Source organism: Hippoglossus hippoglossus, chromosome 23, assembly GCF_009819705.1.
Source record: "Hippoglossus hippoglossus isolate fHipHip1 chromosome 23, fHipHip1.pri, whole genome shotgun sequence".
Taxonomy (NCBI): domain Eukaryota; kingdom Metazoa; phylum Chordata; class Actinopteri; order Pleuronectiformes; family Pleuronectidae; genus Hippoglossus; species Hippoglossus hippoglossus.
The window spans coordinates 8,436,156-8,455,122 of record NC_047173.1 but is presented as its reverse complement, the minus strand read 5'-3'; the positions used below and the strand labels follow the sequence as shown (position 1 = coordinate 8,455,122).

Genomic DNA, 18,967 nt, shown 5'->3' with positions numbered 1-18,967 from the left:
TTCTTTCCTTAACTTCCGGCGCCTCCCAGACCTGCAGATCTACGCCGTCACTCCGATCCCGGAGAGTCAGGACGTGCTGCAGAGAGACGGGGTGCCCGACAACATCAAAAGCTTCTACAAGTTCAATCACATCTGGAGGTTCAGATACGACCGGCCCTTTCACAAGGGCACCAAAGACAAGGAGAACGAGTTCAAGGTACGGGGGGGGAAAACTCACCAGAAATACAGAAGAATATAGACAGCCACATGAAGCATGGGTAAATGCGAAGAGGGTAGTGTCATACACACATTTCTCATCTTCTGTACAATTTCCTCCCCTTTTTCACTCCATACAAATCACAGATTTTATTGCGAAATGAAAATAAGGCATTCAAAATGAACTCATGGCCTCCGTCTGCTCGTGGAGTCGCTGCAAGATGTCGCGCTGTGAAATATTTTCAGAAAATTTCAATTATACATTTATGATTGTATTTGTTTTCTCCCTGCAAACCGAAACACCTTCATTTACTTCCTTTCTTACCGCGCTCATCGATCGTGAGCCTGTGTAGGTAGTGACAGTTTGAACCTGCACCCAGGTATTAGTCTGCGTGTCGCAAATGTTTTATTCATCTTGACTGCTGCATTACTAATTATCCTCAAAAAAACTGGTACCAGTCTGTGCTGCATGAAGCTTCGCACAAACACACACACACACCTCAGAGACCCTGATATTAGGCTCATAAATATTCAATGATAACACACACGCACCATGCAGATGTGTTATCGCGGCTCCATCAAGGCTATTTGGATAAATGTAATCATGATACCACATTTCCATCAGGACTCGATACTGCTGGCCTCGGGTTGGAATAATAAATATGGTGAACCTTTGCGTGGGAACAAGAGCGTGCGGCCTCCTGCATATGGATCTGTCACGATAAAGAAACAAAGAAAAAAAAGCTGTTTTCAAAGAAGCTTCTGTCTTCAGGAAAAAGGTCAAGACTTGAGTTTTTTTTTCATCTTTTAACTTCTCTGCTCTCTACACTGTAACACAAGTGGTGTTCAGGTCCGCCCCTTAGCCTTAAAACGCCCAAAATCAATAAAGGGCAACGGGGTCGTGTAGTGACTTGAAAGCCTCCCCTTCAACCTCAGGACGCTGGATCGATACGGCGTGTCAGCACTTATCTGCCCTGCTGGAGTGTCCTTGAGCAAGACACTGCATCCTAAACTTAAATTAAGCGGCACCGTGTCAGCACCTTGATCCTCACTTGGCTTTGGGGAGAGGGCTCAGCAGAAAACCGCTGTGATCACAGTGATACAGTTTCCCCTTTCAGACCATATTCGACTCATGGAGAAGGTAGACTGTGAGTAAAGATGAATGACGCATCTCCACTTCCTCCCGCTATCCAGAAATGAAGCCAAAATTTCAGTTAGGAACACCGCCATTTTAGTCTGAGAAGACGGAGCAAGGTCCCCCGGATACACACCATCGACCAATCAGGAGTCAGTCTTAGCTGCCAATCATGAAGTTTGATCCTGTTTTTATAGCATCAACCAATTAAAACCATCTATTGAGAAAAATGTATTTAAAGTGTACTTTGACTTTTTAGTTTGGTCCATGTCCCATCTGCGAACATGGAGAAGGCAGGATTTATGACCTAGACAGCAACCAGCCACCAGGAGGCGATAGAGACGCTTTGACTGCAGTTCTGAGGATCTTGAAGTCTTTTTTTTCTAATTAAACTAAATTATGTAATGTTGATTTGAGAAAAATAAGCAAAATTACATTTAGTTTTGATAGAGATCAAGAAGCAAGACAGAAACTAACACTTACAATTATGGGTTGATTAGTTAATGGTGAGAATTTAAAACAGTCCTTTTTCAAGTAGAAATTCACATTTACTCGTTTTAGCTTCGCTCCCGTTATTGTGATGATTTACTGCATCTCTTTTTCTCATGTGATGATAAACTGAACATCTTCGCTTAGTTGGAAACAAATAATCAACAACTAAATCTTAAGTAAAAGTCGTCTTTAATATTGTGAATTCAAACATAAACAAAACTAAGCGATGTAGAAGTACTGGACGGAGACTCGGGCGTGATGGAACTTTACTGAGCGCACTTCCGCATACAACAAACAGAATAGACGTTATTGTAAGTGCGACTCTCTCATGTCAATCGCCTGCTGTGAATGCTGTAGTTTCCATAGATTGCGTGCTGTCAGAATGACCTTGTGGGATGTTGGCGTTTTGACAAGCGTGATGGCTGACAGGCTAAGTGGTGGAACATGAATGATGATATGAGATATAAGCCGCGGCATCTGACCTACACCTAAAAGTGGGTGTTTGGCAGTGGGTGCACTCAACATGTTTTCCCTCACATTGCGCATCAGTAATTAAAGTGTGTGCATCAGGCATAAGTATCTATGGATTTTATTATTAACTCTTGAGTGTTTTCGTGTGTTCCTGCAGAGCCTGTGGGTGGAGAGAACGACCCTGACGCTGGTCCAGAGCCTCCCGGGCATCTCCCGCTGGTTCGAGGTGGAGAAGAGGGAGCTGGTGAGTGACGAAGACATAACGGCCACACGCAGCCACACAGGGGACGCCCTAATACAATTTTACTTACGATTTAGAGCATGGCCGGCGAAGTATCGATCCAGGTCATTACATCGAACAACAATAAGAGCCCAGGTCATGAGTTCAGGGCTATTAGACACATTTGATTTCCTACATTGGATTGCTTGGATGCTAAATGTCATTACTTTTCCAACCAATATTTTCCTATGGATTTTTATTGGGAACCTTTTTTTTTTTTTCAATACCCTGTTTTTAGCCAGGAATCATTTTCACATTTAAGTCCATTTCCGCACCGTCTTGCACGTAAATCCCCCTCAGAAGCCTTTCGTCTCGGATCTCGTCATTCAGATCTCTGAGGAGTGGGAGGATGTGAAATGCTGTTTTGTCCACCGTATGCAAAACACAACTTGAGTGTCTGTCTCTGTTTGTCTAAGCGCATATTCCTTCGTGCCGAGCTGCTGCAGCGTGCTGTGTGTAATTGTGGTTTGTGAGCCCAGTGTTATTCTGTGATGGTTATGCAGCGCAATGGCATATAAAATACAGAACTGGCAAAAGCTCTATTAGCAGGAGGATTAAGCTTTGTGGGAGACAGAGGAAGAAAAAGAAAGGGGAAGATAGTGTTTTTGTGCGTGAGTGTGTGCTAAAGTAACCATATACTAATCATGTGTGCGTTTGCAGCAATACAGAGTATGTCTTATATTTAAAGCTGCTGCAGTCATTGTTTTTGTATTAACAGTGGCTCAGATGGATGTGCAATGTGTCACTGGTAGAGATAAAACCACACATCGCCCAACCACGCATTTCCCTCTCTGCTCATTGTTTTTGTGTCACAGCCTAAAATGTTGGTGTTTTGATTCAGTCTGACAGCATTGGCTTTGTTTTCTGATGAAGCAAGCGGCACTTAAACAAATTTGACACTGAATGCTACTGAACCAGCACCAAACTGTGTAAACACGGAGTTAGCAACCTGCTGGTCAACGTAATAGAACATTTAGGCCGATCAGCACTCAGTATTTTTACCCCATGGCTGCTGGATGTCTAAATAAGCCACTGTTGCAACTTAAAGGAGATAATATGTAATTTTTTTCCACAGTTTAGCAAAGAAATCTAGAAAAAAAAATTTGCAACTGTTTGTATTTGAATTTGAAGATTTTCACACACGAATTGGCAAATTTGTTAATCATATACCTTTTCTTTAACAAATGCGGAACTTGGAAGTTTTAAGAATCTTAAGCGTTCAGTATTGATTCATTAAATTGAGTAATTAAAGGGTAATATAACATTAGACTTTCTCAAAGTTGGGAAACCTTGGAATCATTAAAAAAAAAATGAAGAAAGGTTATGGCCTAGATATCCTGATTGTAACTCTTCCCTACTAATGCACCTCAGCACTACATTTTGTTTTCAGTAAACCCTCTCTGTAAATTGTACCACACAACTTATTAAAGGTGGATTTCTTTTATACATTCGTAGCCTCCAAGCCCAAACTGAGGGCTTCCTTAGGGTTATTTTCTTCTCACCTTCAGATTATAGAAAGACCTTCTCTTGATGTACTTTTTTCCCTCCTCTATATTCACTCCCTTCGCAGGTGGAGGTAAGCCCGCTGGAGAACGCCATCGAGGTGATCGAGAACAAGAATCTGCAGTTGCGCACATTGATCACCCAGTGTCACAGCCGGCAGATGCAGAACATCAACCCTCTCACCATGTGCCTCAACGGGGTCATCGACGCCGCTGTCAACGGGGGGCTGGCCCGCTACCAAGAGGTATGGATGGATACGTGGAGGAAAAGGTTGGAGGGTTTTTTAGCGAGGCGTGAGACGCCATGACTTATGGATTGCCTAATGATGCATGAAGGTGGGTTTTAGCAGTGGGATGTATGGACAGAAAGCGTTTTGCAGCAGGTGGAGGGAGGGAATAGATGGATGGATGGATGGATGCGTGAATAGCCGGGTTAAAGTTTGACCGGACGGATAGATGAGTATCGAGCAGGAAGGGGTGGAAGCGGGGAAATGAGATGGTTGGTGATGCAGGAAAGGATGCATGGGAGGATAGATGTGGGGAGAAATGACAGACAGAGGGGTGGGAGGAAGGAATGGAGCGAGATAAATGATTAAAAATGGCCGAAATAATGAGAAGGGAGTGTTTGAAGCTGCTGGTGTATCACACGCTGAAGGGGTAACACCCAAATATGGTCAGTCTCATTGACACACACTTGTATCTACTGCTCCTCCAAAAGCTCCCTGATGGGAGACAATTGCAGGGCAAGAGTACGGAGCAATTTCTAAACCAGGAGGAGCACAATTGAAGAAAAATACAACTAAGGATCTTCTCATAACAGACTGAGTGGATCAGGCGACGAGCTCTTTGTCGCATAGCAACCATTCTTTTCCACCGGGAGTGCGTATATGGGGTTGAATGTTCGTGTGTGTGTGTGTGTGTTACGTGCGAGTGTTTATTAGGTTTGTGTAGGAGAGCGTGCCTTTGTGAAGAAGTAGCCCATTAGGGTTTGTAGGATACTTGATAGAGCCACAAAGGCATGGCTTTGCTGAAGTGCTTTCCACCCTTACTGCCATTACAGAAAGGAAGCATAAAACATAGTTTTCAGCTTCCATTACAATTACAGAACCAGACTTTACTTTTATACACTGTTGGCGCTGCCGTTCCCATGCATGCAAGTGCGTAAATGCTGTTTCAGTGGCTAAAGATTGACCACCATTTCATCCAACCATTCTTAAATTGTATGATTATATTACACACTATAGAAAGTAACACATTTCGGTTTTATTTAGCAAGAGTTGGACCCAGATGGAACGATTTCTGCAGCAAACACGTTGCCACTCACATCAGCGCTCATTTTTCTCATTGCAGAATCTCACATGCAGCCGTGCCTCGCGGAACGCGCCTCTGTAAATCTATTAATTTCTCAGCGTAATGCCGATTGACAGCTGTGGAGGTTCGCTCGGCAACAAATGAAGGAGAAATTGTCGTTGTTAATATTCAGATTTATTGCTTAAGTTTGAGTCGAGACCCTCGAGGGGGAATGCTGTCTGATTTATTCTCTCCCCCCCCCCCTCCCCTCACCATTCCATCTCTAATTGGACTTTTCTAATGATTAACTGAGCCACTCCATGGTGAGGTCTCACTCCCCGCAGCCCGACGAGAAATTTCCATCAGTCATTGAAGATTATTGATTATTTTCGCTGGCTTTTCCGGAGGTCCTCGGATGGAATTTTTCTTGCTGAAACGCAGCACTTCTCTTTAGCACTACGTGGGCACTACTGCGTTTGTACTTTTTTCACATATTTATTTATTTTTAAAATTTTGATAAGGACAAAGACTTTAGCTCAAAGACAAAAACATTAAACACAAAAAACCGCTCCGACATTTGCTTCTTTCCTTCCTAAATAAATTAACGTTTATTAATAATTCTAAATTGATAAATATTCAAAGAATCTACGTCCTCGGCTTTGAAAATTAATCTTTTTCTCAACACAATCATGTCACTGTCTGTTCCTGAAACATCTCCTAACACCACAGAACAAAAGTCAGGTTTGAAACATAATTTCATTGCACTGCACATTCCTCGAACCTTCCTCCAAAAGGCATAAACAACCTGACAGTACCAGAGAAGATGTGCTGTTGACTCCTGCACTGCATTCATACTTCATAATAACTTCGTAATACTGTTGAATGAGTGGAACATCATATCATGAAGGGTGCATACTAATTTCTGCTTTTTTAATAAAGGTTGTTGTGTGACTGGAATACTATTGTTCCTTGTTTCACTGAACCATTGACTTGATTCATTGATGAGTATCTCCTTGTTTGTGTCTGCTCCCTTTTGAAGCAGCATCTTTTTCTCTTTAATCGGCATCGAGCTCTGTTTCTTTGGAGATAGACAGCTGTGTCCTGAGGGGAGAAATTGTGCTGATCTTCTTTTTTTTTTTCTGCAATCTCCCCCCTTTTACCTCGTGTTTCCCTCTGTGGCAGATTTGAAAGCGTGATAGCGAGCAGGGGTATTTCATCGGCCCGTTGTCTCGCCCCCTTTGCATACTCTGATGAAGATTTAAAAGCCTTTGCCATAATCCGCAGACACATCACAGGTGTTTATGGCGTCGCAAACAGCGGGGATCTGGCGTTACCGTGATTCAGAGCGGACCGGGGGCATTTTTCATCTCATCCGTTTCTCTTTGGAGTTGCTTTTGTGTGTTTTTTTTGGAAGGCTCTGTCTGGGAAAGCGAAGAGAAAGCGCGGTAATCAAGGAGCATGATGTTTTTGAAGAGGCGTGATCTGTAACAGGAAAGCAAAGACATGAATGAACATGAAAAATGCTTTCAAAACCTGAGACCAAATTGGCCCCAAAATCAAAGTGTAATCGTTTAAATCCTCAAACGTCCGTTTGGCACCGAGTTGGTGTATTTTTAGCAGCTTTGCAGCTTTGTTCTGGTCCCTGAAGTTGATATTAATATCACAACACTTAAACCCAGACAGGAATATTACACCCCATCAGAGCTTGTTGTTAGTTTACTCTGTTTGCTTTTTTAACGTTTTTTTTGAGGATTCAACAAAAACAAGAACAAAAACTTAGGGACACTAATTCACTTTGTCAGCCCAGCTGGGATTCAGGTATCACTGCAATGCAGAAAGCGCCAGTGCTTCAGCTCCTGGTGCGTGTGAGTAACAGATCTTCTGCATTCTGTTTCCACGCAGGCCTTTTTCGTGAAGGACTACATAATGAATCACCCCGAGGACGGAGAGAAGATCGGGCGTCTCAGGGAGCTCATGTTCGAACAGGTTGGTAAATATGAGATTAAAAGGCGGAGTATATGTTCCTAATGTGTTTCATATATGCAAAGAAAAGAAATAAACAATGTATATGATGTTGATATATAAATGATCTGACAACGAGTTTGTCCTTTGACATGGAAAGGAAAATATAAAAATAACCTTGGATACAGCTTGTGACACAACACACTCAACATAAGGTCACTTACTCGCTTGTTCTGCAGATGAAGATTTTATGATGCTGTCAAAAGCTCCACAACAAACGGGTCTTTTTAAAAGGGGATAAAATGTTAATGAGGTAAAGTAGCTTCATTGATAATATGTATGTATAAACTTTATATAAAGATGGACGTGGGCTCCGCGGCCAGAAAGTGAAGCCAATGCAGAAGTGCCAGAAATCTGTATTCTCTCAAATGAACAGCAGGGGGCAAATCCACTGGTTGCAAAAATAAGTCAGTTTCTACAGAAGTCTATGAGAAAATTACTCCTCACTTGATTTTATATAGAGTTATGGTCTCATTCACCAGTTTCAATACAGAATGATCATTTATAACTTATGGTCCCATTAAGAGTAAAATAGACGATAAAGAAATGTATTTATTTGGATACTGTGTGATTTGCAGCTAGTATCATATTGAAAACCTCATATTTATGTTGACGTTTCTGTACTGCGGTTTCTTATCAGCCAACAAATATGTTGATACTGATATAAGATAAGCTAATGTTGGCCAATTTATCAGTTCAGCTTTAGCACATTTAACGGACGATGAGATGAACTTGATGTATCTGATTTGACCCATATAATCTCCAAATTTTTACGATGTCACTTGATTAAATTGTTGTAAAATATTGCAATTTACATGTAATATATTCATATTTTATTTAATCAAGCATAAATATTTTATCGTATGATGTCTATGACTTTTATTATTTGTATCTTTGTTATTATTATTTCTTTGCTCTGATTGTTTGTGAATTTCTTATTGTTTGTCGTAAAGCAATTTGTTACTTTTATTGAAAAGTGCGAAAACAAATAAAGTTATTATTATTGTTTTGTGTGGAACAAATGAGCAGAGATACACAGATGATGTGGGAGGAGACTTTGACTTGTAGCTCTCCTCTCACAGGCTCATATCCTGGAGTACGGCCTGGCTGTGCATGAAAAGGTTGTTCCTCAGGACATGAGGCCTCTCCACAAGAAGCTGGTGGACCAGTTCCACTTGATGAAGTCCAGTCTCGGCATACAGGTAGGACAATACATGGGGACATTGAGAGTTTTTAAAGGAGACATGTGAGGCTATCTTAGTTTTGTCTTTCCTTCAGTGTGTAGTGTAAAATTTCTTAAAAAGCTCAAACTCAGAAAACACTGGCTGCTCCTGAAGCTCCTGAAGCGCCAGTAGTCAGGCCGATACTTCCGCACCATGTAGCACACATTTGCATAATGCACCCCTAGTGGCTAGTGTGGTTCACTTCCTGATAAAGCCCGGTCGAGTGGCAGCAGAGGCTGACGTCTGCTACACACACTGGAGGCGGTTGACCAATCATAACAGAGTGGACCAGATAGCCAATCAGAGCAGACTGGGCTTTATCAGGAGGGGGGACCTTAAAGAGACAGCAGCTAAATCCAAGCGTTTCAGACAGAGGCTGAAGAGAGGAGCTGCAGCAATGGACAGTATGAGGAAAGTGATGTTTTCTGAAGATTCAGGGGCATGAAAAATGATGATTATGTCTCCTTTAAAGTTAGTTTCTGATGATAAATCATGTGTAAGGAAGATTAAAACCTTTCCACTTGTATCATCTTTTTTGCTCTAATCATTAACTGGAATATTTTACAGAAGCACTCTGTATACCTCATGCTGGCGTGAATGAGCATTTAATCATGTGTATTTCCTCGTCTCTAATTTGAAACCCCAGGAGTTTCCTGCTTACGTTGGCGCAAGTCCGGTGCACTTTACCAACGGAAGCCCGCGAACCTGCAGGAACTCTGTGCCCAACATCATCAGCCCAGACGGTGGCAGAGGGATTGTCAGGCGGAGGTGACTCCTCTTCTCTCTTCTTTAATATTCTGTGTTGTATGTATGTGTTTTTATTCATACATTTTTTAAATGTATCTAAAAAGAAACTAAATATACAACATTTCCAAATAACAATAATTAAGAAATAAATAACTAAAGAAAAAAAGGAATCTTACCCATCCATCCCCCAGATCCAGGCAAAGGTCCTTGAGGTTGAGAATGAGAACTAACTAACTGATCCTTTAGCTCCATGATCTCGAGCAGATGAGAACTCTTCATACATCAGAACCCAAGAAAGGAGAGCGAGTTGGGAGGCTTCCAACACGTGGCAACCTTTTTTTCCGTTGCTATAAGCCCAGCTAATAGTGCGAAATGAGATTTTGAGTGAAAGTTATTCCATATTTGACAAGTCTTTCAGAATGAGTAGGGCAGCTTTATTTCAAACCGCTTGAAGAGATTATGCAGCGTATACTCAGATACAGTATACAAATATTCAATTTGGAATATAAATACAGTATATTCAATACGGAATAAATTGAATGTCAGTTAGTTTAAAAAGCACCAAAAGGCTCATTTACTTTAGGATCAGGATTTATTTAGAATTTCTCCTTCGTGGTGTCTGACCTTTCTTTGCTGTCTTGATGTGCTGCCCTTCACCACAGACATCGGCCGTCACCTTAGCTGTTTCCCCCCCCCCCCCCACCTCGAACATCACGCTCCGTGCCTCTGCTCTCTTCTTCTTCCTTCGTTCTTTACGAGTGTGCCTCCATCTAGGCATCGGATGGGGGGGGGGACTGTGTGTGTGTGTGTGTGTGTGTGTGTGTGTGTGTGTGTGTGTGTGTGTGTGAGTTTTGATGTGTTCACTGACCCTACCACTCTGTCTACCTGCGACATTCTGCCTCCTCGGCCTGATCCCAGGGGGCACGGCCACACAGAGAGAATACAGACAGTCACGTCACCTCAATCGCCAAGTGACATTTCGTGTTTTGCTTGTTGAGTTTTGATTTTGCTTCTTTTCGTTTGCCAACACAAAACCGGTTTACAGTCCTCTGCTTTCACCTTCCTTTAAAAAAACACATTGTGTTTGTTCCCTAACCTTTCTTTTACACTTTGACCTTTTGCCAGACAAATACTTGATGAAATGCTGTGATTGCCGAATCGACTATTTCCTTCTAATCTGACATTTTCTCCCTGTTTGTCTTGTTCCCTCTTTTTCATCTGACGTTGTGCGGCTTGTCCTGCTGAATTTTTCGGTGAGTGAACCCTCTCAAAGCTAACGCAGCATCTGTTTCCATTTACGAAAAGCTGCCACAATCATCTCTCTCTGTCCTTCTCTCACCCTCAGTCCCCTCAGCTACCCGGCGGTGAACCGCTACTCCTCGTCCTCTCTGTCGTCTCAAGCCTCCAATGAAGTCAGTAACATCACGGGACAATCGGAGAGCTCGGATGAAGTCTTCAACATGCAGGTATAATCTCTCTCTTCCTCTATCAGGCTACATCCACACCACCATGGTTCTGTTTAAAAACACTTCACCTCTGTTATGAATACACCGTTTGTCCACAATGCTTCTGAGTTTTAGAATTTTGGAAACGCTGCTGGTCCCGTTTTAGTTTGAAAACTCCAGGGATGGAGATGTTTGGAAACGAGGAAGTAGAAACAGAGAGAACAGCTTGTTGATTGGGCGTTTTATAGTCACGATGGAGCCTTCACTGATTCGTTAGGCTCCTATCACATGACCCCCTTCCGTGAGAAAACAACAGACACTAGCCTCAGCTGCCAGTGTAGAACACAACATGGATAATCAATTACAAGTGTTTCTGACCCTGTTGTCTTTGCTAACAGCTGTTGTGTAGTTAAATTCTGTAGGTTATTATATTAGTATTTGAAATATCTGTGTACACCTGCATGTGCATGCTGTGCGTTTTCAGGCGCTTTAGTATGGACGGGGATTTAAACTGAGCCATAACACTTGTGAGGACAGAGTTTAAAAACTCAAAAAAAAAAGCCTTCTACAGACACCCAGTGCAATCTCTTATGCCTCACCACACACCCAAACAAAGGCTCTTAAGGTAGTAGATTGAATCCACATCCCAGCGTTTGCCCTCATGCTCCCTGCAGATTTCACTTAAAATACTTTTTAATCCACCCTCCGTCTGTTCTGGCCTCATTCCTCTTCTCCTCTGGCCCCCTTTCCCTCTCCGCCTTCCCCTCTGTTTGTTTGGAGCTTTGTCTGGCCGGGCAAATTGTCGTGATTATATCAAATAAGGACAGGATTCTTTGTGCGCTCTGTCCAGGGAGCCTGCTGGAGTTGGGCAGTAATCTAAACTGGATTTGGCCAATTCAGAAAGCTGCTGACAACTCCTGGCAGGCTCGTACTTCGCACCTGGCAGGACTCGAACTATACAGCGAGGAGCATGAGAGGAGAGAGAGAGAGGATCTGACTGAAGAGATTACCACGTTATATTTGATCATCGTAGCTTTAATTCTATAGATCAAGTACCATTTTGTGAAAGGTGTATTATCACAGTGTGTGTTTGAATCCCCCACCACCACATTGGAGACACCGCACTGTAGTGAAACTGCTGTGTATTGAAAATTGTTATCGTTATTGGCTTTTAAGAACAGAGTGTGGAACAAAATAATTTAGTAATATGATCTCGTGATCTTCAGTCTTATGACAACACCTGAGCAAGTTCCACAAGCTGAAGAAGAAACATAGTTGGTTTAAATTCATTTACAAAATGGCTGCGTTTAACAAACCTACAAGCTTGTTGATGTCACCATGATGTAGTATATTGTGTAATGTCATGTGGTTTAAATTAAGCTGATTCATGTGGTACATTGTATATCATGTTTACGACTGTACATGATATTCTGGTGGTGATAATAATGCAGTTGTCTCTTTTGTCGTCTGTCCCCCCCCACAGCCCAGTCCGTCTACCTCGAGCCTCAGCTCCAACCATTCTGCCTCGCCCAACGTCACCAGCTCAGCACCGTCCAGTGCCAGAGGTGAGACCGGCGCTCTGCACCACCCACTCATTTTGCAACGTGATACACAGTAAACAGCTTTTAACCTATATCTCAATCCAGAGCGGCTGGCAGACAGAGGTTTCTCTGGCGAGGACGGCGAGGTTAGAAGACAGCTGGGGGGATCCATGTAGCGGAGGGAGATGAGGACAAGGAGGGGAAAGAGAGAGAGAGAGAGAGAGAGAGAGAGAGAGAGAGAGAGAGAGAGAGAGAGAGACAACAATGAGAAGACAGGCTTGAATGGAAAGTTAGAGGCTGAGAAATAGAGAGAATACGAAATGAGCCAAGATGAAAAACTGAATTGGGATGAGATGTGGGGACAAATGCCGTCGAGAGAAACATGCACCCAGTGAACAATCAGGAGCGAGTGAGAGACAATAACAGCGACGTGGAGTGTTTTCACTGCGATCGCCAGGCCAGCGTAGAACCTGTCCGTTCATGTCCACCTTCACAGTGGAGTGTGAACATCTGTGTTTTCAGCCTGATCCACATTGTAAAGATTAAGAATTTATGATGACGTTTACGTGAGTGTATACACCCCCCCTTTTGCGAGCTGCCGCCATTCGGCGGCACCCATGTGCAAAGCGGCCTCTGTCTAACGATAAAGCCTTAAGAGAATTATTACTAGTGTGGTCTTATCTGAATGAGAGCCGCTGATGGGTATCTCACACTCATAAGATAGCCTTCCAAGTGCTATCATCTTCGCTAATGGATTAAGATCCACACGGTAGCTAACACCAGATGAAAATGGTACAAGCGAGTAGTTGTGTGTTTGTGTGTGTGTGATTCCTTATTTGAGGGTTTGCACGTGTCTTGGTCAGCTGTGATTGTCCAGTGTTACAGAGGAGGCGAGGGACTGTGTGTGTGTGTGTGTGTGTGTGTGTGTGTGTGTGTGTGTGTGTGTGTGTGTGTGTGTGTGTGTGTGTGTGTGTGTGTGTGTGTGTGTGTGTGTGTGTGTGTGTGTGTGTGTGTGTGTGTGTGTGTGTGGCAGGCAGGCAGGCAGGCCATTTATCATGTTGTGGAGCTAGTGAGGCTGAAAGAATGGTGTGGAGTCTTGGAGAGAGGAGAGATTGGCCTCTCCTGATTTGTGGCCAGCATTTCTGGGTAACAGTCGAACACCTTGCTGTTATTTGGTCCCTTATGCGTTTGCACGCGCTCTTAAGTGTGTGTGTGTATACGTGTGTTAACACTGTGTTATCTCATACTGTGTGTGTATTACAGGTTCTCCCCAAATGGCAGAGAAACACAAGCATTCCAGAGAAAACACCTGTTTGTCTCCGAGAGAGAGACCAGTCAGTGCCATCTTTCCCAACCCCCTGGACCCTGCACAGGTAGAACACACACACAGACACAGACACACACACCCACACACACAGTTTTTGACCATAATGACTACCGCATCGCCACATTGTTAGTACTAAAACACAGAATTCCACAAACCCACAGACACAAATAGCGCAGAGTTTTGCCTTTTGAGTCAAGTTGTCAATTTATTACTTTAGTTATTATTAATAGAAAACGCACATTCCAGCACAACAAACTAATGTTCCCACAATAACAACTAGAACAACATGATACTGCAGGTTCTTCTCTCGCTGAAGGGCAGTACGTCACACAATCCCACACACTCCGTCCTCTGTGAGAAAGCTGCCTTCACAGAAACTTATTGTGTTTGCTGCTTAGAGTCGTACGTCTTCCAGTCAATGCTGCTGGGACAGTTTCCCTGTTTCTCTTGTCCAGTTGAATCACAAGAGTCGGTTTGATGTCGGGGAGGGAAAGAATGATTCCAACCTGACAACAGTGAAGCACTGCTCGCTGCTAATGGAATATTGATTATTACAAACATAGATTACATGTATACATTCTACTGTAATTACAGCAACTGGGTAAAAAAAACCATCTTATTTATATATGTTTGAGGATGGATGTGCTCACCGACTACTACAAACACAACTGCTTGACATATAGATCCATACACGTTCAACACTCTTTCTGTCCGTCTCTGCTGCTGCTGTCTTTCCTCCATCTATCTTTTCTTAGGGAATAACTTCGCACTCTATTTATTTATTTATTTACAATAATCATTTATTCCTCTATGCTTTAAAACTGTTATATACCAGTTTTATATTGTGTTCTTGCTGTGTGTGTTTGTTATGAATGTGGGCTTATTCTTCTGTGTGCAGAGAGCTCCTCCCCATCAGATAGGAGACTCCACTTTACCACGCAGTGACCCCAACCTCTCAGCGCCAGATAAAGGTAAAACACTGTTATTTTTGTATCTCACCTCCGCGCATTTACCTCTCTTACACTCCCGTGAACACTCTGAATATACTCTCACCTTTCACCACCAGGAGAATCATAATGTCAGCATGTGTGGAGTCATATTTTTTTCAACATAAATACATGAATGAAATGTAAAAGTGCATGTAGGGTGGGTGGAGACAACAGTAATGGCTTGTATAAAAACTACACCCAAAAGATGTATAAATTATTAAATACAACAGAGTTAAAGCAGACAAGTTGCGTATCTATGGCGACCAGTGTGAGCTTAGCTGTGCTCAATGCTAGGACTGAAATCAAATCATTTTATAAAGAACTGCTCATGGCTTCAAATGAAAAAATCATACGCAAAGAAGCATTAGCTAATTTAATAGTAAGCTGATTTAACTGCAAAAATGTAATTTAAAACTGCGAAATGATTGAAAATAAATGTGTCAATGCATTAGTGCCTGAAACTTGTATTCTCTCAAATGACCAGCAGGGGGCGACTCCACTGGTTGCAAAAAGAAGTACGTTTCTATAGAAATCAACAAGAAAATGTCTTCTCACTTCATTTCTAACGTCTGTAAAGTCACAGTTTTCAGTCCTTAATACAGCAAGATGTTCATTTTGTAAATGCTCCCACTTAGAGTAAAATAAACGATAGGGCACATCGTCTATTGAGGCGTGGATACTCTGTGATTAACAGCTAGTACTGTCCAATGGGTGCAGGTTGCAGGTGTAGCTGGGCGTGCAGTGTCCTGGAGCTCTTAGTCAGGCTCCACCCTCCGATCCTCCAAATACTTCTACTTTCAAAAAACCAAGATGAAAAATGCCAGACTTGAGTGTTCAAAATGGAATTTCACAAACCACTGGGTGATGTCATGGTGGGTGTCCCCTTGGCCAAAGTTCACCTCAAAATCCTCTTACATTTACCTCACGGAGTAGATCACCGCCGTAGAGTTGCAGGCTGTGGCGAGAAGTCAACTATTTCCAGTCGCCGTAGGGCCGAGTTAAAAAAACCTCGCTGCTTTAACTCTATAATATTGCATGGTTGCTGCAGCAGTAGCCGACAACTTCCCTATTACTCACTGATGCTAACACCACTGCCCAGCGTGGTGGTCATCTGTCTGGACAAGCAGTGTGAGTGTGTAACAGTGCGACCACAGAGCGACTGGGGGTATCTGTCTTCACACAGCTGCTTCAGGGAGCTTGTCACACACACACACACTCACACTCACACTCACACACACACATGCTGGGTTTCATTACACCAGACAATCCATCTAGATTATAGCATTTGATCTTACCTTGGTGTATAAGTGTGATAAAATGGCAGGTTCTATCCCTGCAGGGCTAATGGACATGCGTGACATTCATATGTATGAATCCATATCCCCAGGTTGTCATTTTGCTAAGCAGAGTCAGGAGATCCATACATTTATTTATGTTTTTAAGGAGAAATACGCATGTAAATCGAGAGCTGCTCCCCAGTGTGTAATTAAAACAAAAGAAACCTGAGCGGTTTGATTGCTTTTCTCTGAACTTTCCACAAAACTGAACATGTGCAGTTTTTTCCTCCCCCTCCATCATGGCCGCTCGCAGACACAAAACAGGAGCAGCTTTCAAAGCACTTTGTGAAGTAATTAAGGAGAAGACGCCTCGGAAGGAGGCGCGAGGTGTGTGGATGCGAAAGCTTCCGTGAGACTCGCGCAGGAACAAACACGCCCCTCCATGTGATTGGAGTGGGATCTGTGAATAATGCAGCGAGAGATAGATGAACTGACACAACGTGGTGACATCACACCTTTGTGCATATGACAATGAAAAAAGGTGCAAGAATTTACACCGAACCCGTGATTGTATAAAAACGTGTTGTTCATTTTGAACCTTTAACTCTGGATTCCAAATATAGCGTCTGTAAAATATGATGTTAAATTATGCGGTAATTTATGTTCACCTGGACTCAAAGGATGAACAGATTCGATCTGATATGTTTTTGGGCCATAACTCAAGAATTAATATGCTCATTATGACTAAATATATTGTATTAAATCCCTCAAAGTCCTCACTGCCTATATTAACATAAAATAGACGTGGGTTTAAACTGCAGCTTAACTTTTTTACAAAAAAAGTCTGAACGTCTAAAAGTTTGATTAAAAGTGACCTGTAAACTAAAGAACAGAACAAGGACAGTCTGAGACTGAAAGTGCTGTGAGTTAAATTCATTTTAGAAGGTTATTTCTATTTCAGTATAAGTATTATTTATTGTTCTATAAATTATTAAAAGTTCATACTTAAGTGAGCACCAATCAAACTTAACTGGGTTTTATTTTCACCACAAAACGCCATCAGAATTTTTTGGGTGTGTTTTTTATGATAAACCATTTCATCATCCATATCACACATGATCCCACCTCTCCATGTTGTCTTTTGTGTTGTCCATTTCCTGTCATGTGACTTGTGATGTCTCTTGTGTGCTGTGAAGTGAGACCCACACCCAGTAGCTGGAGCCTAGACAGTTTCAAAACGGGCGCTCCATCCTTCACTGACTCTGTGGGCAAACTGCTCTGCCCTCCTGTCCCTCCTAGGCCTCCATACTCAGGTAAACCGGCCCGTCGCTGCGACTCCTCCAGTGAAGAACGATACTAATCTTCCTCTCTGACTTTTGACACCTGGTGCTTTCTCCGCCTCTTCTTGGCATTTCCCCCCCCCATCTGAGGCTCTCAGCTGCCGCTTCCTTCGCTTCAGCTCACACACACGACGACGCCAGCAGCTTTGAGAAAAAACTGAATCAATGCCGATTGATATTCCAGTCAATTCCCGGATTTGTATTTTTGCTCCTTTCAATCCCCCTGAGAAATGCATGTCATTATATCTCAACAACAGTTTTCTCCATCATCAACTCAAACTGTGTTTAAGTTATTTACTTATTTACAGATGTAACAGATTCCACTTATTTCCCAGTGCTCTGTGATGTATCGCGTTGCCCAGCAGCGTTATGAGCAGATGGAGTGTTTTTCCCCTCCTCCCCTCCTCCCCTCCTCTTTCGTGCCCTCTCTGCGTGGAGCAGAGGCAGCTGTTGGATGTAGAAACAGCTTAAAGCAGCCTTAAGGACCTGCAGGAACATCAGCACGTATTTGATTCATTGATGCTTTAAGCGACTGGCCCTCTCATCTCCGTGTGTGTATGTTTGCATGACTCACGCTGTGTCATCCTCGTGTAAAGAAGAAAATGCACCGCTAATTTGAATTTGCCCTCTTTTCTTCTCTCTCTCTCTCTCTCTCTCTCTCTCTCTCTCTCTCTCTCTCTCTCTCTCTCTCCTCTGACTGTCAGCAGGCTCCTCGGCTAAAAACACGAGGTCACATTCGCCCGTCCCCGTGTCCCGATCGCCACAAAAGGTTGGTTATGTTCCTGTCACTCACTTCCTCTCTCCTTTTAGTTTTCAGTTTGGGTTTTTTTTTCTCCGTCTCGCTTTCTCTCCTCGAGACACCCTGCTTAGCGATGGGTTATGCACGGTCCCCTATGTGGACGTCCACGTGTAGCCCAAAATCTGTGACCTCTCTGACTATTCGTATCGACTTGGTTAGTGTCAATGCATCCACCTACTGAAATAGAAGTACGTATGCATGCGTGGAAAGCCAGAATGACACGGACCCTCATTTTAGTACGAATAGAACCATTGGCATGAACGTGTGACCAGACACTAGAAGCCTATGTAGTTCTTTGAGATCAATGTTTTCAGGTAGGTGAAATATGTGAAAGTGGATGATGAGGCCTCAGACTCCAGAGGGTTAAAGCAACAAGAACTGAACAGTGGTTATTACCCATGATCCCCGGCTTGCTGAAATTGCCGCTATAACAAAAACACCAAATTCTGTTTAGAATTCTTTCTATTTAAAAACAATTCCTGGCTGGATATCAGAGATAAACGCTGGTTTTTCATGACTTTCAAGTCTTTTTGATTGATCAACAGCTCAGCGTTACTTCCTGGGCCTGATTAAACTGTGACTATCAGTCAGTTCCACACTTCTCACAGGAGATCGCACCCTCATAAAAGTGACATAGAGCATGAACAGACATTCAGGGCTACGACTGGTAAATCATTCTCCCTACTCCAAGTCCAAATCTTTTACACCAAAGTTAGCAGGTATACGCAGGTTATTTTTGAACATGGGTAAACCTGCTCAGAAAAGGTGATTGACTGTGTTCCCATTGCCAGTGAAGGAGCTTGCCTTCCTGTTTTTCCCATCAGGATCAACATATTCAAAGTCACTAATGCACCCAAAAATGAAGTGCTCCCTCACCTCGCTGTCTCGCCAA

The 18,967-nt window shown here is 42.8% G+C and overlaps 1 protein-coding gene across 6 annotated transcripts in view; it reads left to right on the top strand.

Moving 5' to 3' along the window:
• The window catches only part of dock4b (dedicator of cytokinesis 4b), a 112,192-nt gene that overhangs the window by 88,702 nt on the left and 4,523 nt on the right, over nt 1–18,967 (top strand). For 2 of the 6 annotated variants that reach the window (XM_034578452.1, XM_034578448.1), the window contains 12 exons: nt 30–196; nt 2,451–2,537; nt 4,144–4,320; nt 7,268–7,351; nt 8,470–8,589; nt 9,257–9,378; nt 10,712–10,823; nt 12,286–12,367; nt 13,607–13,716; nt 14,569–14,641; nt 17,133–17,249; nt 17,984–18,045. In XM_034578452.1, coding sequence (XP_034434343.1) covers nt 30–196; nt 2,451–2,537; nt 4,144–4,320; nt 7,268–7,351; nt 8,470–8,589; nt 9,257–9,378; nt 10,712–10,823; nt 12,286–12,367; nt 13,607–13,716; nt 14,569–14,641; nt 17,133–17,249; nt 17,984–18,045 — 1,313 coding nt within the window. Of the gene's footprint in view, nt 1–29; nt 197–2,450; nt 2,538–4,143; nt 4,321–7,267; nt 7,352–8,469; nt 8,590–9,256; nt 9,379–10,711; nt 10,824–12,285; nt 12,368–13,606; nt 13,717–14,568; nt 14,642–17,132; nt 17,250–17,980; nt 18,046–18,967 lie in introns of all 6 variants that reach the window. The other 4 variants (XM_034578449.1, XM_034578447.1, XM_034578451.1 and 1 more) reach the window with 3 other exon arrangements.